Source organism: Papio anubis, chromosome 7 (genome assembly GCF_008728515.1).
Source record: "Papio anubis isolate 15944 chromosome 7, Panubis1.0, whole genome shotgun sequence".
NCBI lineage: Eukaryota > Metazoa > Chordata > Mammalia > Primates > Cercopithecidae > Papio > Papio anubis.
The window spans coordinates 111,050,621-111,077,232 of NC_044982.1; the positions used below are offsets into that span (position 1 = coordinate 111,050,621).

At 43.4% G+C, this 26,612-nt stretch overlaps 1 protein-coding gene across 2 annotated transcripts in view; it reads left to right on the top strand.

Annotated features, from left to right (window-relative positions):
- TBC1D2B (TBC1 domain family member 2B) overlaps window positions 1–26,612 on the top strand; it is an 82,025-nt gene that overhangs the window by 39,811 nt on the left and 15,602 nt on the right. The window contains exons 1-7 of one of the 2 annotated variants that reach the window (XM_009210702.4): window positions 5,622–5,853; window positions 7,545–7,708; window positions 12,424–12,662; window positions 13,371–13,754; window positions 19,959–20,069; window positions 21,164–21,357; window positions 24,235–24,729. In XM_009210702.4, coding sequence (XP_009208966.2) covers window positions 5,735–5,853; window positions 7,545–7,708; window positions 12,424–12,662; window positions 13,371–13,754; window positions 19,959–20,069; window positions 21,164–21,357; window positions 24,235–24,729 — 1,706 coding nt within the window. In that variant the 5' untranslated portion in view covers window positions 5,622–5,734. Of the gene's footprint in view, window positions 1–5,621; window positions 5,854–7,544; window positions 7,709–12,423; window positions 12,663–13,370; window positions 13,755–19,958; window positions 20,070–21,163; window positions 21,358–24,234; window positions 24,730–26,612 lie in introns of those variants that run through there. The other variant, XM_009210701.4, reaches the window with a different exon arrangement.

Genomic DNA, 26,612 nt, shown 5'->3' on the forward strand with positions numbered 1-26,612 from the left:
TCTGGAGAAGGAAACAGGAAGGAAGGCGACTTGCTCTTGGGCCCATGGAGTTTTAGCAGTTGTGGGAAGTTGGCTGGGGTGTGTGTGTTTCTGCAGTGGCGCAGTGGCACCTGGTCTTCTCTGATAACTCCCAGGAGCATGAAGTTGTGCTTAGCAGTTGTGTCCCAACAGTCCTCTTTGTCTTGATCCATTCACACGCTCCCGGGGGAGCGAGCCTGTGAGTCCTCTGCCACAGGGGCTGTAGGGTGCAGTTCAAGGCTGAACCCAGCATGTCACAGCCTACCTGAGTGCATCAGGAAGAAGTGCGTATTCTTTGCAGTGTGGGTTGTGGGAGAGGCTGGTGATGGTTTTGCTGTGAAGATGAGTTTTGGCTTAAAGGGCTTGAGAGATGGAAAGGGACTGTCCAAAGGGAAATGCAAGTGCAAGGACACCCATGCAGAGGCAAGGAAGTCAGAACAGGGTGTGTCTCACAAGTGGCATGGGTTCTGGTGCCAGGTGGGTAGGGGTGCTAAGGGGGTGAGGACAGAAGAAGGGCTGAGGAGGCCAGGGACTCCCAGGGTGAAGGAGTAGGGGTGTCCACCCTTTGGACAGTAGGGAACCTGTGGAACTATACCTGTCTGTACATTCTACAGTAAGAATATTGTTTCTTAGATGTTTGGTTTCTTTGAGGCTGTGCATGTTTATTAGGTGTTTGCTCTGATGTCTTAGAATTGGAAGGGTGATGTACTCATCTGTCCAGGTAAATGTCTAGAGTATTTTGGAAAGGTTCTTTCTGATGACACCTTTCCAGGTCCTCAGGACAAAAAGACATCATATCAGAAGTAAATATGTTCTGACTCTGGACATTAATGCTCCAAACTTGAATGTCAGCTGAAGCCTGGACCACAACAGAAAGCAACCTATCAAAGTCCTTGGTTTGAAGGGTGATAGCTTATTGTACAGTAATTGCATTAATTTACTCTGGCTACTATAACAAGTGACCATAAAATTGGTGGCTTAAAACAACACATATTTATTCTTTGATCGTTTGGGAGGCCAGAAATTCAAAATCAGCTTCACTAGGCCTGAGTTAAGGTGTTGGCAGGACTGCTTTCTTCAGAGGCTCCAGGGCAGAGTTAGTTCCTGGCCTCTTGCAGCTTCTGATGGCTGCTGGCGTTCCTTGGCCTATGGCTGCCTTGGTCTAAATCTCTGCTTCCCTGACCACATTGCCGTCTCCTCTTCTGTAGTTGAATCTAGGCTCACTCCCCAGATAACGGTGTTGATCCATTTGTGAAGACTGAGCCTCCATGGCCTAATCACCTCTTAATGGTCCTACCTCTTAATACCATCACAATGACAATTAGATTTCAACATGAATTTTGGAGGAGACATTCAAACCATAGCAAGTGACCTGACTTGCAGGCCTGCCACCTGACAGCTTCCCCATTTGGCCTGCCTTCTTACTTGTGTGTTTGTACCATTGCAATAAGCATGCATGCGTATAAAAAGAAAAATCAGTCATTGCTGAGGGGTACACAGTTAAAAGTGAAAGTCCTTTTAAGTCCACTTCTCAGGACTTAAAAGGACTTAAAAGTTCAGAAGTCACCACTAGAACTGAAGGTACTTATGTCTGCACCCTGAATTTTGCTCTGTGTGTATGTGACTTACACAGAGGGATCGTATAGTATCCACTATGTCAGTGCATAGCTACCTCAGTGACTTAGAATGCTCAGTCTTCCCTCAGACATGGCTTTTCTGTATTTACCATGTCATGAGGCCCACTTGCACCAGAGCTGTGCTCTCACCAGCAGGTGGGTCAGGAGGGGTCAGCAGTGGTAGGCAGTGTAGGGCTACCTACCATGCCCCTTTGAGCTGACACATTATATAGGCACTTACTGGAATGTCCAAACTTATTACCCTTACTAGAGCTCTTGTTCTGACAGAATTCAGTTATAGGAATGTGCCTTAATTTATTTAAGCCGTTTTCTAGCCATGGACATCTGCTTGTTTCTACTTTTCTGTCATTTCAAATAGCATTGTTCTGATATTCTTGTACATATGTCTCTGTGCCCTTGTGAGAACATATTTGAGGAATTAATTTGTAGAGGAGGAAATACTGAGTCAGCTTTGTTGAGAGGGCTGTTGCCAGTCAGAGGAAACCTCTCTACACGACCTCCTCCCTGCGCCCCCCACCTTCGTTGACCTCCTCCCTGCGTCCCCCACCTTCGTTTCCCTTAACAGGGCCTGTAGTCTGGAGGGAGGGAGGGAGCTGGAAGCCTGCCTCCCTCCTGTGCATAAAGGGAGTGGTAGCCTGCCTCCCTCCTGTGCACAAAGTCTTGGCAAGTGCAAACCTCTGCCTCGGCAGTGTTGTCCCCCTGCTGAAGAGGTTGTGGTGTGGCCTGAAACCTGGCTATGCAGGTGGTTTGTGGAGGGGTTAACTGGGAAGAAATTTGATGGAACATTTCCCAATAATTCTGTCAACTTGTAAATTCTAGCTGGTTATCAGAATTCAAACGAATGTGGAACAAGTTATTACTGTTTTAGTTAGACATTTTAAACTGTGCAGACTTCCACCTGGAAAGAGGTTTTCTTAACAATGATACAGATTGCTGGCGTTTGTTTTAAAAAGCTCAGGCTGACCACTGCCCCTAACAAGGTGCTGTTTTGCTGCTTGGTGGTGCCTCACTTTCTATTTCAGATCAGAGCAGCTGAGTGTTTATAGGTGGGTACCTGGCACGATGCCTGGGGGAACACAGAAGGCCTCTCAAAGATCTGTCAAATGAGACTGGGGTCTTTAAACAGCAAATACTGCCATAGAACAGCCTCTAACAGCAGTTAAAAACCCTCCATTTAAACCAGCTGTGAACTCCACATGGCGTGCACAGGCAGAACACGTGGTTGCCCCTGAGGCCTCTGCAGGCCAGAGCGGATAGGGTGAGTGTGTCTGAGAAGTCTGCACTGTAATGACCCCCTTGTTGCACAGTCCCAGAATTGGGTTTCCCCGTATAAGAGCAAAAACAGGAATTGGCTGTATATTGTTTCAGCTTCAAGAGGCTTTCACTTTGAGCCTGATTCCATTTCTCTGTTACCGAGGACTTGACAAGTAGCACCACGCCTCCAGCAAGGCTGTTCCTCAGCTGCAGGTGAGAGCACAGCAGTGTACAACTCAGGCTTGCGACAGGCTGGAAACCCAAAACCGCTGTGGGAGGAAGGAGGGTGTGTGGCAGTTCTAAGTCATTGAAATTACTGTTCTCTCTCCCCAGGCCCTGTGGGGGTGTTCCTGCTCTTATTTCTCTTTCCTGCATTCACCCTTTAGGCACCAGAGCTGAGGAGCACAGTTTGACGGCTAGGGCAAATGGCAAGGAGAATTTAACTCCTAAAATTGACAGTGGTGGTAATCACATGCCACCTGAGAGAAGGCTCCCGTGGGATCCTTGCCATAGGCAGGGCCACTGAAACGTCATGGTGCAGTGGGTCCAGCGGTGCCAGTGCTCTGTGAAGTGATGAACCAGTCATGTCAAAAAAATGAACAGAAGTATAGCCAGCATTTGTGAGAGTTTTCTTTTTGAGCAGCTATTTAGAAATGGTTTTCTCTACAATTTTATAATTTTTATAAAATCAGACTTTATACAGTATCTTGCTCATTGGGTTACCATGGGGAATTGACTAGAATCCTTCTATGCAGTTGTCTGTGAAGATGTGTGGCACAATGCCAGGCTCTAGAAGAGACAGGAAATAAATAGCATGTGCAAGATGCTGTATGTTGTTTACCAGCTCCCTCTTGGTCCTAAGTAAGTAAACTATGAGAAAGGGAGTGTCAGTTCTAAACAGGCATAATTGGTGGTTCCTGATGACTCTTTGTTAAAGCAGTTCCCAAAGGCCATGCATCCATAAGCTGTGATAACATGATGAGAATGTAAGTGTGCTATATAATTTCTCTGTATTCTTCTGAATGTTTAAAATACAAGTAAAAGGAAAAAAGATATTCTTTAAAAAACACATTGAGAAATGACTGTTTGAATGAGAATATCATCTGTCTGATTCAAACTAGAGATAAAGCTGTCTTTCCCCCCCCTTGCCCTTAATCCACCTCAGAAAACAGCAAATGATACATTTCTTCCTCTTCCTTATTTATTTGCATGTTTATTTTAATAACTTTGTTGAGTTATAATTTACCTCCAATAACTATTTTAGGTGAATAGGCTGATGAATTTAAGAAATTATACACAGCAATGTAAATACCTCCATGATAAAGAAAAATAGAACATCTCTACACCTTTAAAAATTCCTTCACGGTCCTTTGCAGTTGATCCCTTCCCTTAATACCCAGCCCTGGGCAACCTCTGATCAGCTTTCTGTCACTATAGCTTTGACTTTTAAAAATTTTTATATAAATGGAATCATACTCCGTGTAGTCTCCTGTGTTTCTTCTTTCACTTAATATAATGTTTTGGAGACTTACCTATATTGTTTGGTGGTTTCATATTTCATTCCTTTTATTGCTTTAGGGATAAGTATGGATCTATTAAGTAAGAGAATATAAGCATTTATGTGTGTGTGCATATAAGTAAGGTGGTTCATGGGAGCATGTCCTTTCCTCACCACTCCACTTACCAACTGCTCAAATGAATTAAGATGTCTAATGAACACATGCCTCTTACCTTTTGACAGTTTAACTATAAAAATTTGACTGTTCCTTTATTTCTTTTGCAAATTAGGGTTATACTTAAAACTTTAAACATTATTTGTATTAGGCAATTTGATTATGATATGCCTTGATACAGTTTTCTTCATGATTTTTGTGCTTGAAGTTTATTGAGCTGCTTCTATCTGTGGATTGATAGTTTACATCGGATTTAGAAAAAATTTTGGTCATTATTTCTTCACATACTTTTATTCCATCTCCTCCCCTTCTCGTCTCCTTCAGTGACCAGCTCATTGGTCCATCTATCCTTCTTTGTTTCGTTTGTCATTTTTCTGTTTCATTTTAGGTCGTATTTCTGTTTCATTTTAGGTCATTCCTATTGCAGGGTCATCAAATTTTCTAGTCTTTCCTTCCACAATGCCTAGTCTACTCTTGTTCCCATTTGGCATGTTTTTCATTGTAGGCATTGTAGTTTTATTTTTGGAAATTTGATTTAAATCTTTTTTTTGTTTTAATTTTCTATGTCTCTAAGATGTTTATTCTTTTTTTCTAGCTTCTAGAACATAAAGAATACAGTTATAACTTTTAAAGTCCCTGTCTGCTAATTTTATCATTTGTAGTTTCTGGTCTGTTTCTGTTGATTGATTTTTTTCCTCATTATGACTTGTACTTCCCACTTCATGCATGCCTGGTCATTTTTAAAATTAGATACCAGATATTGTGAATTTTACCTTTCTGTGTGCTGGATTTTTTTTGTAGTGCTCCAGATATTCTTGAGCTTTGTTCTTGGATGTATTAAATGACTCTGAAATAGTTTGATCCTTTTGAAGTTTGCTTTTAAGCTTTGCTTGGTAGGATGGGCACAGGCTTTAGGAATACCATTGGTAGCCTTTCTCAGTACTCTTTCTGATGCCCTGTGAATTATGAGGTTTTCCTGTATGAGCCCCAAGGATGGTTTCCTTTGCTTCTCTCAGCTGGTTCTCTCCCTGTCCTCAGATAGCTTTCTTACATCGAAGCCGCAATCAGTACTCAGTTGAAGACTTGGGGGACCATCTAAGATCTCTGCGACACTCCCTCTGTGCAGCTGTCTTCTCTCTAGTACTCTGCTCTATGAGCTGCAACTGCCTTGAGAGTCTCCACTCTTACCTTCTCAGCTCAGAGAGATGCTGGGCTCCTCCTGGGTGTCCCCTGCCTGCACCCTGGCCTGGAAACTGTCTCCAGGCAGTAAGGTGAGCTTACCTCATTGGCTTTCCCTCTCTCAGGATCACTGTCCTGTGCTGCCTGATGGCCAGTGTCTGAAAACCATGGTTTCCTATATTTTTAATTTTTTTTTTTCAGTTCTTTAGTTTTCACCAGGGAGGGTAAATCTAGTCCTTGTTATTCCATCTTCACTGGAAGCAGAAATCTCAACCTACTTTTTAAAACTTTTAATGAAATATTTTTAGCACACAGGCAAGTATATTGATTACTCAGATAGCCATGACTCATTTTTAGAGTTTTGTCATATTTCTACTGCATTTTTAAAAACAGAACATTACTAAGATCCTCTCTCTCTTTTTTTTTTTTTTTTTTGGAGACAGAATCTTGCTCTATTGCCCAGACTGGAGTACAGTGGTGCAATCTCAGCTCACTATAACCTTCGCCTCCCAGGTTCAAGTGATTCTTGTGCCTCAGCCTCCTGAGTAGCCGGGACTACAGGTGTGCGCCACCACACCCAGCTAATTTTTGCATTTTTAGTAGAGACAGAGTTTCGCCATGTTGGCCAGGCTGGTCTTGAACTCCTGACCTCAGGTGATATGCCCGCCTTGGTCTCCCAAAGTAATGGGATTACAGGCATTAGCCACGGCACCGGGCTAAATGCTCTCTTCTTGATCCCGTTCTTTACCTTTACAGAGGTTGCCAATATTCTGTATTTGATAATTGTAATTTGTGTGTGGATTTTAAAAAATAGTTTTTACTACATATATATGTATCCATAAGTAGTCTCTATTAATAGTATAATCTGAAGATATAAAACAGTATCATGCTATACCTATAATTCTTCCATTTTCTTTTTCATTCAGTGTTTAAAAAATGTTTATCCCTATGATACATATAGCTTTGGCTGAAATGTACATTCCCCAAGAATAAGAATCTTGCTATGTTTTGTTCACTGGGATATTCCAAGCATCTAGAATAGTGCCTGGCATGTTGTAGGCTCAAACAATAATTGCTGGATGAATGAATTAATTTTAAGTGCTGTAGTACTTGACTATATGAATATGCCACAGTTTATTCTCCTGTTCATGAATGTTTAGGTTGTTGTACCTTTTTATTATTTTTGTAATATGAACAGTGCTGCAGTGAATGTTTTTGTTTGTGTCTCCTTGTGCACATATGTAAGAATTTCTTTTAGCAAATACTGGATGTTAGGGGTAGGCACCTCTTCAACTTAACAGTACCTTGTTGAGTTCTTCTGCGTGGTAATAGTATCAATTTATAATCCCACCAGCAGTGTATGAGAATCCCCATTTCGGTTGGGTGAGGTGGCTCATGCCTGTAATCCCAGCACTTTGGGAGGTGGGCAGATCACCTGAATTCAAGAGTTCAAGACCAGCCTGGCCAATATGGTGAAACCTTGTCTCTACTAAACAAACAAAAAAAAAATTAGCTGGGCGTGGTGGTGCATGCCTGTAATCCCAGCTACTCAGGGAGGCAGAGGTTGCAGTGAGCCAAGACTATACCACTGTACTCCAGCCTGGGTGACAGAGGGAGACTCCATCTCAAAAAAAAAAAAAAAAAAAAGGGAATCCCCATTTTTCTATCCTCACCAACATTTGATATCATCAGATATCTTAATTTCTGCCAATCCTATATATGTGCGGTTACATTTTGTTTTACTTTTGTTTTTGTTAATAACACACATTGTTTTTCCCAATAGAAATTCGATGTCTTCTTTCCGTCCTGGGAGAGGACATAATGATGGTCGGAGGACTGTGTTTTATACCAATGAAGAGTGGGAACTTTTAGACCCAACCCCTAAGGACCTAGAGGAGTCCGTAGTACAGGAAGAAAAGAAGAAGCTTACCCCTGAAGGAAACAAAGGTATCAGCATACTTCCTGTTGTCTGTCATTCTCTGTACTGCTATCTGTTAACCACCAGTGATGTGGGAGACACTTTATTAGCAGGTATTTTGAGAAGCATAAGGACCAAGACCAATGGGGGCTTGCATTCTCTTTGTTGGACTTAAAACATAAAGGCTTAAAAAGTTATTTAATAAATGTTATAAGAAATAAATGACTGTCTAGTCCAATGGCTCAACTTTTTGGGGGAGATAGCACACTTGGAAGTCATGATCCTCTTTATGGAAATATTGATTTTAAAAAACTTTATAGACATTTGAAATGTACACAAAATAAGAGAATATAATCTCATGAATTCTGGTGTACCCATCATCCAGCTTCTACAACGTGAACTATGGTCTCTCTTCTTCCTTCTCTGTCTCTAAGCTCTTGCTCCTCCCTGCACCCACTGTCAGCTGGATTATTATTGTAGGCATTAATCCATTGCATCTGCAAATGCTTTAGTATGTATCTCTAAGAGATAATGACTCTTTTAAAAAAATTATAACTGGCCAGGCATGGTGGCTCCCTATAATCCCAGCACTTTGGGAGGCTGAGGTGGGCGGATCACGAGGTTAGGATATCGAGACCATCCTGGCTGACACCGTGAAACCCTGTCTCTACTAAAAATACAAAAAATTAGCCGGGCGTGGTGGCGGACGCCTGTAGTCCCAGCTGTTCGGGAGGCTGAGGCAGGAGAATGGCGTGAACCCGGGAAGCAGAGCTTGAAGTGAGCCGAGGTCGCACCACTGCACTCCAGCCTGGGAGACAGACCGAGACTCCGTCTCAAAAAAAAAATTACAACCACAACCTTTTTTTTTTTTTTTTTTTTTGAGATAGAGTCTCGCTCTGCCCCCCAGGCTGGAGTGCGGTGGTCGGATTTCAGCTCACTGCAAGCTCCGCCTCCCAGGTTTATGCCTCCTGCCTCAGCCTCCCAAGTAGCTGGGACTACAGGCGCCCGCCACCTCGCCCGGGTAGTTTTTTTTTGTATTTTTTAGTAGAGATGGGGTTTCACCGTGTTAGCCAGGTCTTGATCTCCTGACCTCGTGATCCGCCCGTCTCCACCTCCCAAAGTGCTAGGATTACAGGCTTGAGCCACCGCGCCCGGCCACCCCAACTTCTTTATTATATTTACAGTTACAATAAATCCTTAATATTATTTAATTTCTTAATTGTTCCTTAAGTGTCTGTTTACAGCCGGTTTGTTCAAATAAGGATTCAAACAAGACCCACACGTTGTATTTAATTGATGTCTTCTTAGGTCTCTTTTAGTCTAAACAGCTCCCTGGGGTTTTTTTTCCTTCCCCTTCCCTTGCCACATTCGTTGAAGAAACCAGGTCTTTGTGCTGAGAAGTCTCCCACGTCTGGGTTTGCTGATTGTATTTCTGTGGGGTCATTTAACGTGCTCCTGTCCCATGTAATTCCTGTATACTGGTAGTTAGGGCCGGAGGCCTGCCCAGATTCAGGGTTGACTTCTGATTCGACAGGAATGTTTTGGTGGGGAGATGCTGCGTGCTTCCTGTCGCATCACATCTGAAGCCACATCATCTGTTTCTCTCTTTTGATGTTAAGATTGATCAAAGTTTAGCGTTGTCATCCTGATCCATTCATAAAATTCTCTGTCAGCCTTTTGCCTGATGCTTTTAACAACCATTTACAATCCTAGATTTATTTATGCATTTATTTAATTTATTGAGACAGAGTCTCACTCTGTCACACAGGGTGGAGCGCAGTGGTGTGATCCTGGCTCATTGCAACCTCTGCCTCCCAGGTTCAACAGATTCTGCCTCAGCCTCCTGAGTAACTGGGATTACAGGCCCCCACCACAATGCCTGGCTAATTTTTGTATTTTCAGTAGAGATGGTGTTTCATCATGTTGGCCAGGCTGTCCTTGAACTCCTGACCTCAGGTGATTTGTCCACCTTGGTCTCCCAAAGTACTAGGATTACAGGCGTGAGCCACTGTGCCCGGCCACAGTCCTAGATTTGTTAATTCATTAAGAGAATATTGATGTTTTAAACATAAAATAAGAATAAATAATTTTGAAATTCCACCTTATGCCTGATTCTAGCATGGGGCAGCAGGAATAGGGTGCAGGATTTGAGGAAACCTTTATTGGGAGAGTAAGCACTTAGGAAAGGAAATATTTTTTCCATCTCCTAGAAAAGGACTGTCATGATTTGCTGTGAGAGGGAGCTTACCTGTGCTCCATAGGATCCTGGTGTAGAACCCACTGGTCCAGTATGACATGGTGTAGAATATGGCCACACTGAATGTGCTGAATTACCTAATGCATGGCAAGGCCAGTGGGAGTGCCAAGGAGAGGGGCTCAGTATGAGCTGATAATGCTACCTGGAGGAAAAGAGATTAAAACTGGGGATTTAGGTTATTGAAAATAAGTACTGTTGGCTGTGACTTCCAGTAGAGACTAAGGGTGAAATGGAAGGATGAATGTGAGCAGGACTGGGGAGGAGAAATCGGGAGCACTTAGTGAGTCGGGACAGGAGGAGAAACTCCCTGCACCATGGAGAGTGTTTTCTTGACGGATGACAGCCTTCTTAGCCCTCTGCCCAGCCCTTCATCCCCTTTGAGGGGAGTTTACGTGATAGACAGGGAGAGACAAAGATGTCACTAGACTTTGATCTTACACTCTTCATGGGTATTTCCTGAAACAGCTCCAAGAATCAGCCCTCCAACTTGTCCATGTTATTCACAGAAAGTGAACTACCCTTCCTTTATTTTCCCCAATCTTTAAGTAAACTTTTTATTGATGTATAACATACAGGAAAGTCCCCAAATCAGAAATATATAGCTCAGTGAGTTGTCACAAAGTGAATACATCCATGTAACCAGCACTCACTTTAAGAAAGACAACTATGCCAGCACCCCAGGAGCCAGCTGCCATCCCCGTGCCCTTTCCAGTCACTACTCTGCCCCAGGGAACCGCTGTGCTGATTCCTAACAGTGTGGGTTGGTTCTGCCTGTTTTCTAACTTTATATAAATCACACTTACATAATATATACTCCCTTGTGTCTCCTCTTTGTAATTTGAATATATATATTTGAATCTGTCTACACTGACATTTATTTAGATCCCATAGTATTTTTTTTTCTTTTTTAGTGATGGAGTCTCTGTGTTGGCCAGGCTGGCCTTGAACTCCTGGGCCTAAGCTGCCCTCCTGCCTCAGCCTCCAATAGCTGGGACCACCGGTACATGTCCCTGTGCCTGGCCTGACAGTATTTCTGAATACTCGTTTTTGTTTTTGTTTGTTTGTTTTGTTTTTTGAGACAGAGATTCGCTCTTGTTGCCCAGGCTAGAGTGCAATGGCTTGATCTCGGCTCATTGCAACCTCCGCCTCCCGGATTCAAGTGATTCTCCTGCCTCAGCCTCCTGAGTAATTGGGATTACAGGCATGCACCACCACGCCCAGCTAATTTTGTATTTTTAGTAGAGACAAGGTTTCTCCATGTTGGTCAGGCTGGTCTCCAATGCCCAACCTCAGATGATCTGCCCACCTTGGCCTCCGAAAATGCTGGGATTACAGATGTGAGCCACCATGCCCGACCCCAAATACCCATTTTTTAAGAAGGGGAATATAGTCATGCTTTAAAACATGCATGTCTTAGTTTGTTTTATATTGTTATAACAATTCCATAGACTAGGTAATTTATAATGAACAGAAATTTATTTGGCTCATGGTTCTGGGACTAGAAGTCCAAAAGCATGGCACTGGCATCTGGGGAGGGCCTTTGTTCTGTGTAGTCCCTTGGCGGAAGGCAAGAGAGAAAGAGAGCAAGAGAGGGCAAGAGTGAGGGAGAGCCAGGGTACCAAACTTGTTTTTATTACAGATCTGCTCTGGTGATAACTAACCTACCCTGGTGATAACAACATTAATCCATTCACAGGGGCAGAGTCCTCATGACCTAATCACCTGTTATTAGGCCCCACTTCCCAATACTGTTACATTGAGGATTAAATTTCTAACACATAAACTTTGGGGGACACATTCAAAGCATAACGATGTTTATACGTTTAAAAAAAACAACATACATTTGAGTGTTCTTGGTTTTTTGCTAAGGACAAATTAGCAAAAATAGGATGCTTAATATGTCTTAGTTTTCCATGAAAAATGATCCTGTGATAGAGTCTTCCAAGGAAGGATCCAATGGGGGGAAATCAATCATGTCTGGTTGAAGCATGTTGGTTACTATCTAGAATGCAGTGGGGCAGAGTCGTCAATCTCCTGTAGTTCTCAAGGTGGTGAATGCCGGACTCCCTGGAGGATGATTTGTGAGGATGCTTTATTTTGTTATAGTTTCCAAAAGGAAGATGTGGCTTGCGTTTAAAATACAAGTTTTGGCCAGGCGTGGTGGCTCACGCCTGTAATTCCATCACTTTGGGAGGCCAAGGCGGGTAGATCCGAGGTCAGGAGATCGAGACCATCCTGGCTAACACAGTGAAACCCCATCTCTACTGAAAATGCAAAAAATTATGCAGGCGTGGTGGCGGGCACCTGTAGTCCCAGCTACTGTGCAGGCTGAGGCAGGAGAATGGTGTGAACCCGGGAGGCGGAGCTTACGGTGAGCCAACATTGCGCCACTGCACTCTAGCCTGGGCAACAGAACGAGGCTCCGTCTCAAAATAATAATAATAATAATAATAATAAAAATAAAATACAAGTTTTATTTTTATGTAGGAGTAACTGGCTCAGGATTCCCCTTTGATTTTGGACGTAACCCCTACAAAGGAAAGCGCCCTTTGAAAGACATAATTGGGTCGTACAAAAATCGTCACAGCAGTGGTGACCCTTCAAGTGAAGGCACATCAGGCAGTGGCAGCATCAGCATCAGGAAGCCGGGCTCCGAAATGCAACTGCAGATCCAGAGCCAGCAGGAAGAGCTGGAACGGTTAAAGAAAGACCTATGCAGTCAGAAGGTAACTTCTTCTGGTTTCTGTCTTACCCCACATCAGTAGGCCAAGGATGGGAGGAATAAAGCCCAATTTATGTTTCCCTGAGTCTGGGAACAGCTTTATTTCCTAGAAGTTGCTTTTCCTCTGGAGGTTTCATATTGCCATGGCCATCATCTAGGCACGGCTGCTGTGTGTAATCATTGGTTCAGAGGTGTTTGCATTTGCAAGGAGAGTGAAGATCTCTCAAAGGAGGACAGAGGAGGTTGCTGTCTGCACCCACCGCCCAGTCCTGCCCCTGAGGTTGAATCTCCCTGAACACAGTTTCAGCCCAGAGTTCTTTAACAGTCATTAAAAAGAGTTTCTGCATCCTATTCAACAACAGTTTCCTGAGCTAATCAGATCGAATTACATTTAATTGTTCAGTAGTTCAGTGACTCTTAGAGCACAGATTTTTTAATACCCATGAACATTTACTGGACACCATTGCTAATTACAGTACACATGTCCATTATTTCCTGTTTCCTATTACTGTTCTCTACAGACAGTCTTTATGGAATAAATATTTTTTTCCTCTATTTTTGAGATCCTTCAAGAGGAAGTTCAGTATTAAAATGTTTCCAGTAAAGTTTCTACATTTCCTCAAATTCTGTTGATTGCTCTATGTAATGTTGTCATAATTTCTGCTTTTCCTCCCCTCCTTACCCTTCACTCCATTCTCCTTTTGGCTCCCAGGAGCTTGTTCGACTGCTCCAGCAGACAGTCCGGTCATCCCAGTATGACAAGTATTTCACAAGCAGCCGGCTCTGCGAGGGTGTCCCAAAAGACACGCTCGAGCTTCTGCACCAAAAGGATGATCAGATTCTGGGCCTTACCAGCCAGCTGGAGAGGTTCAACCTGGAGAAGGAGAGCCTTCAGCAGGAAGTGAGGACGCTGAAGAGCAAAGTGGGCGAGCTCAACGAGCAGCTGGGGATGCTCATGGAGACCATCCAAGCCAAGGATGAGGTCATCATCAAGCTCAGCGAGGGCGAGGGCAGCGGGCCTCCTCCCACTGTGGTGCCCAGCTCCCCTTCAGCCGCGCCTGTTGCCAGGGACCAGCTGGAACTGGACAGGCTCAAAGTAAGAGCAGGGCAGGGGCTCTGGTGATTGGCATGAGAGACCACCAATGTCACCCTAGAGGCCTGGCCTCCATGAGCTGATTTGGTGTGATGGACAGCTACACACCTTTTTTTTTTTTTTTTCCCCACAAGTGTAACAGGACTTACCATCAAATAATCATTAATCATCTGTGGAGCTTCCTTGGAAAAGGAAACTCTTGCTGTTATTTGGAACAGTTTCAAATCCTTCCCCTCCCTTGCTTTCAAGCAACTGAGACTTCCTTTCTATATATACCACCCTTAGTACTTCATTATCCCGTGTATCATACAGAGGCTGTTTCTTACCCCTCTTGTGTACATGAAAGCACACACAAACTTAATTTGTAAAGTTTGCTGCAGGACCTAGTGGATGCCTGCTTTGGGAGCATTGTTCCTAACACCTAGTATAGGATTAGCTGGGGAAGCGGACTCCAGCTTCCAAGCAGGCCTAGGAAGAGGGCCCGTTCACAGTCAGTGCCCCCAACACCCAAGATGGGAGGGTACTGACACTTAGTAGGAAGGACAGCTTTCCTCCCCATGTCCCTCTCTGGGCTAGCCCTCAGGGTGGGAGGCTATTTCCTGAACGGAAGTGACCCTCCAAGTCATGCCTGGGGTGGTGACCAACTGATGTGGTAGGAGGAACACACAGCATTTATGAGAGGCGGGGGCAGCCTGCATTTCCCTTCTTGCCCATAGAGAAGCCTCCTGTTTCAGAGGGGAAGCCACAGGGAGGATCATAACATTCTTGCTGCCACCAGTTCTTGAGACTTTGTTGGAGTGGTTTTAGGTGGACACGTGGCCCCCAGGACGTGGGGCATCAAGTATAGCCCGTTTGACCCCAGCAGACCCCAAACATGTCTGTAACTACTAGTCTCAGCTCTAAGGCATTCCTTACCTGGCCACCCTCATCTTGCAAATAATGTGTTTTCAAGGGTGTTTGGCTCCGGATGGAGCTTGTCCTTGGAGGGCCGAGGTTTGTTACTGCCCAGGTTGTTACTGAGCATTTGCTTCATGCCTAGCAGTACCTTTCAGGTACTGCCAATGCATTGAGTGAGGGAATGATGGGCATGCTGGGCACCCTGAAGATAATTCCAAAACAGAAGTAAAAACACTGGAATCATGGCAGCAGGGCTGGAATATGTACATGGTCCACAGAGTGACCACTTCTCACTGATAACACCCATTGGATATGTGAGGCCCAGAGGATTTATGAATGAGAAAATCCAAAACAACAATAAAACCTCTGGTCTCAATACTTTACCCTTATGTCTACTATTAAAAAAAAAAAAGCTGGCGGTGCATGATGGCTCACGCCTGTGATAGCAGCACTTTGGGTGACTGAGGTGGGCACATTGCTTGAGCCCAGGAGTTTGAGACCAGTGTAGGCAACATAGTGAAACCCCATCTCTACAAAAAAAAAAAAAAAAAAAAAAAAAAAAGGCCAGGCATGGTGGCTTGTACTTGTAGTCCCAACTACTCAAGAGGCTAAAGTGGGAGGATTGCTTGAGCCCTGGAGAGCAGAGCAAGGCTGCAGTGAGCTGAGATCCTACCACTGCACTCCAGCCTGGATGACAAAGTGAGACCCTGTTGCAAGAAAAAAATAGCCTTTGTGGGTTTTTTTGTTTTTTGTTTTTTTGTTTTTTAAATAAGAGGTATCGGTTAACGTTGCCAATGGAAGTTGGGTTTTTTAATGTACACAACATTGAATATACATGACCCTAAATATATACCCATCAATAATACAAATTTTGGGATTACTTAATGAGAGCAGAAATTTTTATTTTTATGTATTTTTTTTTTGAGACAGTGTTTTGCTCTGTTGCAGGCTGGAGTGCAGTAATGCAATTTCAGCTCACTGCAGCCTTAACCTCCCTGGCTCAAGAAATCCTCTGGCCTCAGCCTCCTGAGTAGCTGGGTGGGACTAGAGGCGTACATCACCACACCCAGCTAATTTTTATATTTTTAGTAGAGACAGAGTTTCGCCGTGTTGCCCGGGCTGGTCTTGAACTCCCAAACTCAAGTGATCCTCCTGAGATTACAGGCATGAGCCATGGCACCCAGCAGACGGGTGAAGGTTTTATTTTGCAAGTGTGTCTATTTCTGTAGTGTGTAGAATAGTACTATAGTGGTGGGTTTTCAGGGCGTGCGTGACACTCGGCAGTGGGGAAGACGTGTGGAGCAGGTTTTCCGGGGGAGCAAGCCGGGGTTGTGTGAAGAGTATGCTTCGTGGCTGTCGCGACTCTGTAGCTCCTTCTGTAGGCAGCTGATGGAGCTGATCGGGATACAGTGCTGATCAGAACAGGACATTCCCTCCTCTTTTCTTTCTGCAGCGTAATGGGTGGGGTGGTTTTGAATCAGCCATGAAGTTTTTTTTCCTCCAACATTTCTCAACAAATTTAACAATTTTTAACAACTTAAGCCTGTGAGTGACCCCAGAATATCACAACCGTGAGGTGATGTAGTGACAGTTGATGAAGAGGCAAAGTAGTTGTTAGGTGGATTCCGGGTGAGACAATTGAGGCCTGCCTGGGTCCATGACCTCATGCTGTCTGACACTGCTCTGTTATTGCCAGTGCTGGGGGTCCCTCTGCAATGCAGAAGGTGTTCACACCTCATATAGGTCTCCTCTGCAGTGGCACTGGGAGAACTGGAAAGGCTCCAAGGAGAAAGAGGGAGTGCACTGACAGAAGTGGGTGTTCTGATGTGCGTTCCTTCATAGCCCTTCAGCTCTAGACAGGGTATGGTTGAAGAAGAAATATTGATTCCTACTTCTGATTCCAAATTTAAAATGTCTTAAGTGGAAAAATATATATATTTAAGATATGTTTATTTAAAGCATATTTTATATATTTTTAATTTTAAATATATGTTTATGTATCTTTTTTGTTATTGCCGTTCTTGACCAGGTTTCATGCTTTATTGTCAGTGGATGCTGCCTGTAAAGATTTCTGCCATTTGGAATTTGCTAACTTTTTTTGGTGTAGTCTAACGCTTTTTGTTTCTGTAGTATTCTGAGACAGGAATAAACATTGGTCCTAGGATTTTGCCACCCTAGTGATTTAAGTCATTCTTTTTCTATGTTTCCTTCCAATCCTTTTCTATGTTTCCATAATGCTTCCATTTGTGAAGTATATGGACTTTCGGATTGTTCCATTCAGCATTGTGGCCCCAGCACTTCCACATTGCTTTCATTAGCGATTTCAGTGTTGTCCATCCTTTGTGTTGTCATTTACTTCATCCTTGTCTTTCTTCCTGTGTTTGCTGTTCCATGAATACCTCCATGCCTACAGCTTCTCCTTCCAGCTCATCTATGCATCCAGCTTTGTGCCTACTCTTTTATTCTGCACGGGTACACAGGCACTGCACTCCTGGGCCTCACGGTTTAGTTTAGAGGCACAAACAGAAAAGCAGAATGACAACTGGAGCAAGCACCAGGAGGGAAGGGGATGTGGAACAGCATGGGGTGATGCTTTACATGACCTCTGGAGCCAGCCCTGGTTGGATTCAGAGTCAGATCACCACTTAGGACCTCTGACTTGGGCAGGTGAATTCATGTCTCTGCTTCAGTGTGTTTGTCTGTGAAATAGTGCTTATTTTCATCATAGGTATTGTAAGGGTTACAGGCAGTAATCCACGTAAAGCCCTCCCTCACGCAGTGCCTGGCTCCTCATAGGGTCTTCACTATTGAGTGTTGTTATTGCTGTGGTCATCATCATTCTAGAGAAAGTAGCTGTAATATAAATGATCAGGACTTAACTTAGATTGTAACACAAATTTTAAGTTAAAGACATACATGACAGCTGATGTTACTTGCTTTCACTGACCCACCTTGTATCACTCAGTCTCTATCCATCACTGTTGAGTGTTTTCTTCAGTTGCCCTTCAGCCAGCTTTCCTTTGGCTGACCTGCCTTTTAGTAATATGTTTGCTTAATCTTTCCAAATATGAGACCTTTGGCCAGGTGCAGTAGCTCATACCTGTAATACCAGTGCTTTGGGAGACCTGAGGCAAGAGGATCACTTGAGGCCAAGAGTTTGAGACCAGCCTGGGCAACATAGTGAGATCTCATCTCTACAAAAAAAAAAAAATTAGCTGGATGTGGTGGCCATGCCTGTGGTCCTAGCTACTCAGGAGGCTGAGGTGGGAGGATCACTTATGCCCAGGAGTTCGAGACTGCAGTGAGCTATGACCATGCTAGTGCACTCCAGCCTGGGCAACAGAGTTAGACCTTGTCTCCCACCCTTTTTTTTTTTTTTTTTTGATACAGAGTCTCACTGTTTCACCCAGGTTGGAGTGCAGTGGCATGATCTTGGCTCACTGCAGCCTCCGCCTCCTGGGGTCAAGTGATTCTCATGCCTCAGAAAGGGTAGTTGGGACTAGAGGTGTGCACTGCCACACCTGGCCAATTTTTTTTTTTTCTTTGTATTTTTAGTAGAGACAGGGTTTTGCCATGTTAGCCAGGCTGGTCTCAAACTCAAGTGATCCTCCTGCCTTGGCCTCCCAAAGTGCTGGGATTATAGGCACGAGTCACCATGCCCAGCCAACTTTGTTTCTTAAAAAAAAAAAAAAAAAGCTTTAAGACACCAGTAGAAAGGAGATTCAGGTGAGAAAAGGAAGTCCAATATTCAACATTTCAAGTACTTGTCATGACGTGGTTTTGCTCAGGCTGAGTATGATGCCTATCGAAGTTCTTGTGGGAGTCAGGGGCCTGAGACCATGGAGCTAAGAGCCCACTGGTCTGGCTCTCAGAAGTCTGATTTGCAGCCTAGACAGTAACTGGGCAACTTTCTATGGCTCAATTCTTCACCTCAAAAATAAAGATGGTGAGAATGGCTGCCTAAGAGTTGTGAGTTTTAAACAAGATTAGGAATCTCACGTGCCTAGCACAGGGCACCTGTAACCCATTGCAAGTGCTCCATAAATGTTAGTGATTAAAGGGAACATTGAACCATTTTCAGTTCTGCATTTTATGGGGGAAATGGTATAATCCCATGGTGGTTTCTCGTTTGGCGATGAGGAATTTCTATAGCCACATCTCTGGGGAGCAGCAGCAGTCTCCTGCCTGTGGTATCACCAGTCTGTCTTGACTCCCCTGGCCTGCTCTTTGAGCTGTCTTGAACATAATTTCTTCTGTGATTGGGAGATCAGGAACCTCACACACCAGCCTGTCAGATTATAAAAGAGAAACAATTAGAAGCGGGGCGGGACGGGGAGAAGAGACACATTTATAAAAGACTGAATTTGTAAAGAAGATTCAGAAGTCACTGCCTCAGAGGTGATTTGGATTAGTATCCTTAGCAGCGTCTTCAGTTCATTGTTTTTATTATTAGGAAAGTCTAAGGAAGTTTTCTGAGCTTCGTTTTCAGTGCTTTACATGAAAACACTGTACCCCCTTTTTGGTTTGCTTTTTGTTGCTGTTGGCTTCTTTCAGCTTTCTTGCTTGGAGTTTCAAGGGCTGAAGCCAACATGACATGTGCCCCACCCCAACCTGCTCTCACAGTTGGACTTGGCAGAACTTGTCACCAGCTTGTTATGTTCTTTTATAGACAGAAAGCAAATAGGCAAAGGTTAACAATTGGCTAATTTAAGTGAAGGCTATATTGTGTTAATCGTACTTTTCTTTCAACTTTTCTGTAAGTTTGAAATTTTTCAATGTTGAAGAATATGTTCTCTTACGTGCCTTATACATTGTAGGTCGTAGGATTTGTTGTTAAGAGTGATTTTTAGTTATGAACTGTATATGTATGTAACCTTTTTTTTTTTTTACATAAACTGGGTAAGTGAAGATGAGAACCTTCAGAAAATATGTTGTTTCTTTAGTTTAAAAAAAAAGTAAGATATTGCTTTTTTTTTAACCACCTCAATGAATATAGAATATGGATAAAATGTTTGCATAGATTTAGGAATATGTCATATTTATTTCTCCTGTCATCAGTTGAGAAAAACTACCATAATTAAATAAAAATATCTTCTCCATCACGGCCATCATGCCTGCCTGCCTTCTACTACTGTAAATGGCCAAAAAGATTAATCGGAAAGTGCCTTTTAACAACTTGTAGTTCTTTAGAACTTAGTCTAACTTAGCAGGGCTATTTGATTGGTGAGGCAGCAAGATACTGACTACATAGGGTAATTAATTAGTCAATATTCAACCAATATGAATTCAGGAATTTTTTTTTTCTAACAGGATAATCTACAGGGGTACAAAACCCAAAACAAATTTCTAAATAAGGAGATTTTGGAACTCTCAGCTCTACGAAGAAATGCAGAAAGGAGAGAGAGGGATCTGATGGCAAAGGTGGGTCAGGATAGATGGATTCTGTTACCTGGTGGGAGGTAAGGTTAGGAAACCATTATAATTAAGCATGCTTTACAAACCGGTTCAACTCCCAGGCTTAGAGAGATGTGGTTACTGATAACAAAATATGTTTAAAATATATATAGTACATAGAGATATATAGTTAGTCTTATTTTATCTCTGATGAAGACAAAGATAAATGCCCTGAGATGTGAGTTTTTCACATAAACTGGGTAAGAATGAGAAGCTACAGAAAATGTGTTCAGTTTCTCTAGTTAAAGAAAAAGAACATAAGGTATTGCTTTCTTTGTGTGTTACCTTTGTTCATAAGCATTTTTAATGGACTTTGAAGAAAACAAACTAAATATATAATTATAAGGTCCCCTAAATTAAGATTATTTGGGTTTTGGTTTATGCTGTTCAGTTTGTATTTATGGAGATGGTGAGGTGAATGCCGCCTCTGTGGACCCAGTAGGGTTGTTGTGAAAGTCCGATACGATTATGGCTGGAAGGGGCTTTACACAAAGTGTAATAGGACCACAAACATTTCAGCTGTCATCAAATGAGTTGTAGTCAAATGACACTTGTCAACAGCTGTTATATACCTGATAAACTTTTTTGAACAGAACTTGAAGCATCTTCCCAGACCTTATTCCTGCGTTTTTTCCAGGGTATATTTGATTTGTCTGGTAAGGTGGCAGATGGGAGCTAGTCCTGGACCACAGTGCCCTTAAATAGAATGGGTATAGCATGGAGTGGCCACTCATGGGCCATGTGCCAAATGGCACCGAGCTGGACCTCCGTAATTGGCATGTAGTAATTGGCATGTAGCCTGTCCAGAGGTGATGCATTTGTTGGCATCCGAAGGTCTGATTATCAGCACTCCTCTATAAGGAAGAGAGGAGCCCACTGCAGGCCATTTTAAACGTGACAGGTGGTCTGTGGCATAAATTAATTTATTGTCTTTGATACAGTCTGTCTCTGGCTCACTTCCTAATAGTTTTGGGTTTGTTTTTCACTGGTTATTTGAGTATCTAAATATTGCTCTTCCTGTGTCTCTGTCTGGATGGAGGTAACCACCACATTCTCTGCAGTATTCTAGCCTGGAAGCCAAGCTCTGCCAGATAGAAAGTAAATACCTGATATTGCTCCAAGAAATGAAGACACCAGTGTGCTCAGAAGACCAGGGGCCCACCCGGGAGGTCATAGCCCAGTTGCTGGAGGATGCTTTGCAGGTTGAAAGCCAAGAGCAGCCAGAGCAAGCATTTGTTAAACCTCATCTTGTCAGGTAAAGGTGCTAGTGACTGTTGGGAGTAGTGCACCCCATTTCTGAAGTCCCTTTTTCAACAGCAGGAACCATTCGCAGAAAGCCGTACACAACTGTGTGTCTCATTTGGTGCTCATGACAAATGCTGTCAGGTCAGCAGAACAGGTAATGTCTTCATTCTCCCCTAGTAATCAAGTCATAGAGCAGGGACTTACCACAGGTCTTCTGATTGCAAGACCTATTTCTCGTGTAAGTAAGGGAGCCTTCCTTCTGATCCTTGCTTACTTCAGGAGGAGCCGGTCTTCCAAGGAATAGGAACCGTCTGCTAAAACAGCCCTACCCACAGGTGGTTCAAAACAAAGGGGGCCCTTAAGTGGGGAACTGAGCTTACACACACATACACACACACCCCATATATTTTTGGGGAAATCACTGAATCTGGAAGCCCATGATGGATCTTGGATTAAGAACCCTCTCATAACCTGTTTTCTAAAAAAAATTAGACTCATGAAATACTTGAGCCAGGAGAAATCTGCAGATTCACGCAGTTCAGCTTCCTCTTGTTTCCATGACTCAGGACCAGCCCTGTGTCTAGGCCTTGTTTACGGCAGTCTCCTTGCTTCTCCTGCCCCACCCCTGCAGGCCCAGGTGAAGCCTTGCTTCAGTTTGACGTGACCTTTCCCTTCTCTGAGCTTACAGCACCAGCCTGCATTGTTTGGGCTACTCAGATAACAGAAATATGCTCAGAAAGTACCCAACACCATCTTTACTAAACACTTTTATGGATGTCTCACAGGTGCCAGGAACTGTGCTAAGGGTTTTATGTGCAGAGTGGTACTTAATGCTCAGTGATGTGGGTGTTTTTATTCTCACTTTACAAGTGAAGAAGCTGGGTATGGAGGTGATATAACTTGCCCAGAGTCACCCAGGCTGTGAGTGGTGAGGACAGGCCCTCAGCCGCCTGGATGGTCAGGTTCCCAGGTGCTGGAGCGCCACCTGTACGCTGGGCATTGCTGCTTTGCCCGTCGTGGTGGTTGTTAACTTCTATGAGCTCTTGGAGTGCTTCTGAAGGTGCTGTGTATTCTTCCCATGTAAAAGTGTTTTGTGCTCTTACTACTTACATTGTGTGTTCAAATTTTATATATAAGTAGAATAACCATGTATATTGTTTTATTTTCAACTTTTTCTTATGGAAAATTTTAAACACACAAAGAAGTAGACAGAATTATGTAACATATACCCCTGTGTGCAACTAACTGGAGCACTTGTTAATGTTTAGCCAATATTATTTCATTTTACCTCCCTACTCCCCACAGTTTTTTTTCTGGAATATTTTAAAGCAAATGCCGGACATCACGTCATTCCACCTGTAAACATTTCAGTATGTATTTCTGACTGGATATATACTAATCCCAGATACATATCATTTTGAAACTTATTTCCTTCAACATTATTTTCTGAAATTATCCAGGTTGATACAAGTTAACTCCTGAGCCTTTTTTTTTTTTTTAAGAGATGGGGTCTCACTCTGTTGCTCTGGCTGGCCTGGACCTCCTGGGCTCAAGCAGTTCTCCTACATCAGCCTCCCAGACAGCTGGGACTACAGACACACACGACTGAGCATGTTTACCTTCTTTGTAGAACATCATTGTATGAATCTACCATGGTGTCTTTATTCCTTCCCCTCATGGAGGACATTTAGATCTTTCCATTTTTCCGTGTTACAGTGATGCAAGGACCATCATGGTCCATATTCCCATGTGCCCACGTGAGAGAGTTTCTCTAGGGTGCAGATTGGAAGTGGAATTCCTGGTATGTAGAAAATACATACCTTTAACTCTGCTAGATCTGATTTTCAAAGTGCTTGAGTAAGTTTACGCTCAGCAGCAGTGTGTGAAAGGCCTTTGTAGTAGTTTTACTGGTACAACAAATTATAAACATAGTGGCTTAAAACAACACAACACAAATTTGTCACTTAATAGTTCTGAAGGTCAGTAGCCCAATATGGGTCTCATTGGATTAAAATCCAGGTTTAATTGAGGGCTGCATTTTTTCTGAAGGTTCTGGGATAGTTAATTTCCTTGTTCATTTAAGTTGTTGGTGGAATATAGTTCCTTGCAGTCAGTTGTAGGACTAGGTCGCTGTTTTCTTGCTGGTTGTCAGCTGTGGTTGGCGGCTTCTAGAGCCCCCTGCGTTCTTTGGCCTGGGGCCCCTTTTCCCATCTTCGGGGCGGCAGCAGCAGGTCCAGCGCCTCTCACGCCTCCCATCTCTCCTGCCTGACGTTTCTCTGACTGACTCTTCCACTTTGAAGGGCTCATGAGGATATTTGGGCCCATCCAGATATCCCAGATAATCTCCTTGTTTTAAATTCTGCATTAACATTCCATTAACAACATTCCTATTGCCATGTAACGTAAAACAGCCACAGGTTCCAGGAACTGGGACGTGAACATCTTTATCCCTAATAGCTTATAAATACATTCTTCTTTTTTTTATCTTTTAAAATGATATTTTTAAGCATAAAGTTATACATATGTAGTACATATATGATAAAGAAACATACACACGCATTAATGTAGCCAAGTTTATCAGTCTTGTTTTTGTGCTGTTGCCTGCGTTTTCTTCCGTGCTTTTCATATTTTCAGTGTTAAACTGTTTGGGATTGGTTTTTTCCCTGTGTAGTATCAAGTAGAGATCTAATTTAATTTTTCCATATAGATAGTCATTCTAGCTTTATATACTGAGAAGTCGATTATATCGTCACTGATCTGAAATGCTTCTCATAGTTCAAAGTACCACGTGTGCATAATTTGGTTTCTAGACTCTCTTTTTCTGTTGCGTTGGTCTTTGTTGCTAAAACTTTGTCATTTTAATTTTTCCTTTTGTTTTTATCAACAGTGAATATGATATTTATGGGTTCAGGACTGTACCTGAGGATGACGAGGAAGAGAAGTTGGTCGCCAAGGTCCGCGCGTTGGATCTGAAGACTCTCTACCTCACAGAAAACCAGGAAGTCTCCACTGGGGTCAAGTGGGAAAACTATTTTGCCAGTACAGTCAACAGGGAGATGATGTGCTCTCCAGAATTAAAAAACCTTATCCGTGCGGGCATTCCCCATGAGCACCGTTCCAAGGTATGGAAGTGGTGTGTGGACCGTCACACCAGGAAGTTCAAGGACAGCACGGAGCCTGGCCACTTCCAGACATTGCTGCAGAAGGCGCTGGAGAAACAGAACCCGGCCTCCAAGCAGATTGAGCTGGACTTGCTGCGAACTCTGCCCAACAACAAACATTACTCCTGCCCCACCTCAGAAGGCATACAGAAGCTACGCAACGTCCTCCTCGCCTTCTCCTGGCGGAATCCAGACATCGGCTACTGCCAAGGCCTAAACAGGTGGGGGCACAGCACAAAATGTTCCCATTTGCCATTAGGCAACTTGTAGGCACCGGTGCTGCCTGGCAGCTCCCTCCCTTCCTGGTTGGCCAAGAAAAGTCAATATTTTAAAAGAAAAAAGTAGTTGCAGCAAGCCAGTTTTCATGACACAGTGTCCCCAGTTCTAGAAGAACTGAGAGAAACAAACATGCTTTCAGAAAGTATTAAGAACACAAGAGTTTAATTCATTTGAAACTACTGGAGTCTCATTTTTTCCTATTCTCATCACACTTGGGTTTTGATCAGAAGTTTGATTTTATTAGTTTGTAATGCATGGAGTGGAAATTGATGGTCACCCCTTGTTTATGCAGTATACAGGATCTTTTTGTGAATCAAGAAGTTGCCCCAGACAATTATTCAGCTGATTGAAACTTAGCCCTTCATGGACTTAAACTTGTTTCCTTTTAAACTAGAACCTTTAACAGGTCTTGCATACTTCCCTACTTCCATAGGCAGAGGACGCTGAAAAGCCTCTCACATTTTCTTGGTGATCCAGGCTCATCCTCCTGAGCTGTGTAGGGATGGGACAAGACCTCAGGAGGACTGAGGTTTGCTCTCCACGAAGCTCTTCCTGTCACTGGACTTTGCACTGACTGCTTCTTAATGGCTTGCGCACTTTCTGCTTACTGCTGTCCTGGCAGTTGTCCATTTATATTTCTGTGTTATGAAAGTAGGTAATCAAGTTTGTAAAAAAAAAAAAAAAGGATAAAGGTCCAGTGCAGTGGCTCACACCTGTAATCCCAACACTTTGGGAGGCCAAGGTGGAAGGATTGCTTGAGTCCAGGAGTTTGAAACCAGCCTGGGCAACATGGCGAAACCCCGTCCCTACAAAAAATACAAAAAAAATTGGCTGGGTGCGGTGGGTCACACCTGTAATCCCGGCACTTTGGGAGGTCGAGGCAGGCAGATCAACTGACGTCAGGAGTTCAAGACCAGCCTGGCCAACATGGTGAGACCCTGTCTCTACTAAGAATACAAAACTTAGCCAGACGGTGGCACATGCCTGTAATCCCACCTACTTGGGAGCCTGAGGTAGGAGATTTGCTTGAACCTGGGAGGCAGATGTTGCAGTGAGCCAAGATCGTGCCACTGCACTCTAGCCTGAACAACAGAGGGAGACTCTGTCAAAAAAAAAAAAAAAAAAATTAGCTGGGCATGGTGGCATACGCCTCTAATCCCAGCTACTTGGAAGGTTGAGGTGGGAGGATCGCTTGAGCCCAGGAAGTTGAGGCTGTAGTGAGCTGTGATCATACCACTGTACTCCAGCCTGGGCAACAGAGTGAGACCCTGTCTCAAAAAAAAAAAAAAAAAAAAAGGATACAGATAAAGTAAGAATGGAAAAGCTCTGCCTGTGTACCTTAGGAATTCTGTAAGTCGTGCATGAGCTGGAGTTCTGAGTACTGACATTTGTTCTGGCTGCTCACAGGCCTTTTTGCTTCTGCTCCATGCCAGGTATTGACCTCCAGGTAAGGGTTTTCTGTTTGTGTCTGAAATGAGAGTACTGCAGGAAGAAAGGGTTTTAAGCTGGAATGTTATTTGGTTAAGACCTGAAACCAAATGGTTTTCAGTAAGTCACTGTCTCTGTGGTGGTGAGGATAGGGCAGCCTCTCTATGTGCCCTCAGAAGGTGAAAGGGACTAGAGCTACTTCTAGACAGTCTCCATTTTTAAAAAGCCTGTAAGTAGCATCCTGCCTAATGAACCAGTTATGTTTTGCTTAAAGCCACCATTCACATTGTATACTCAATCTAAAAATTCCTGGAAGCTGGAAACCTCTGAAATTAAGGGTCCTGGTGAGGACTTGAGTATGCCTGTTTGGGGTACAGTAATGCTCCGTTTATTTGGC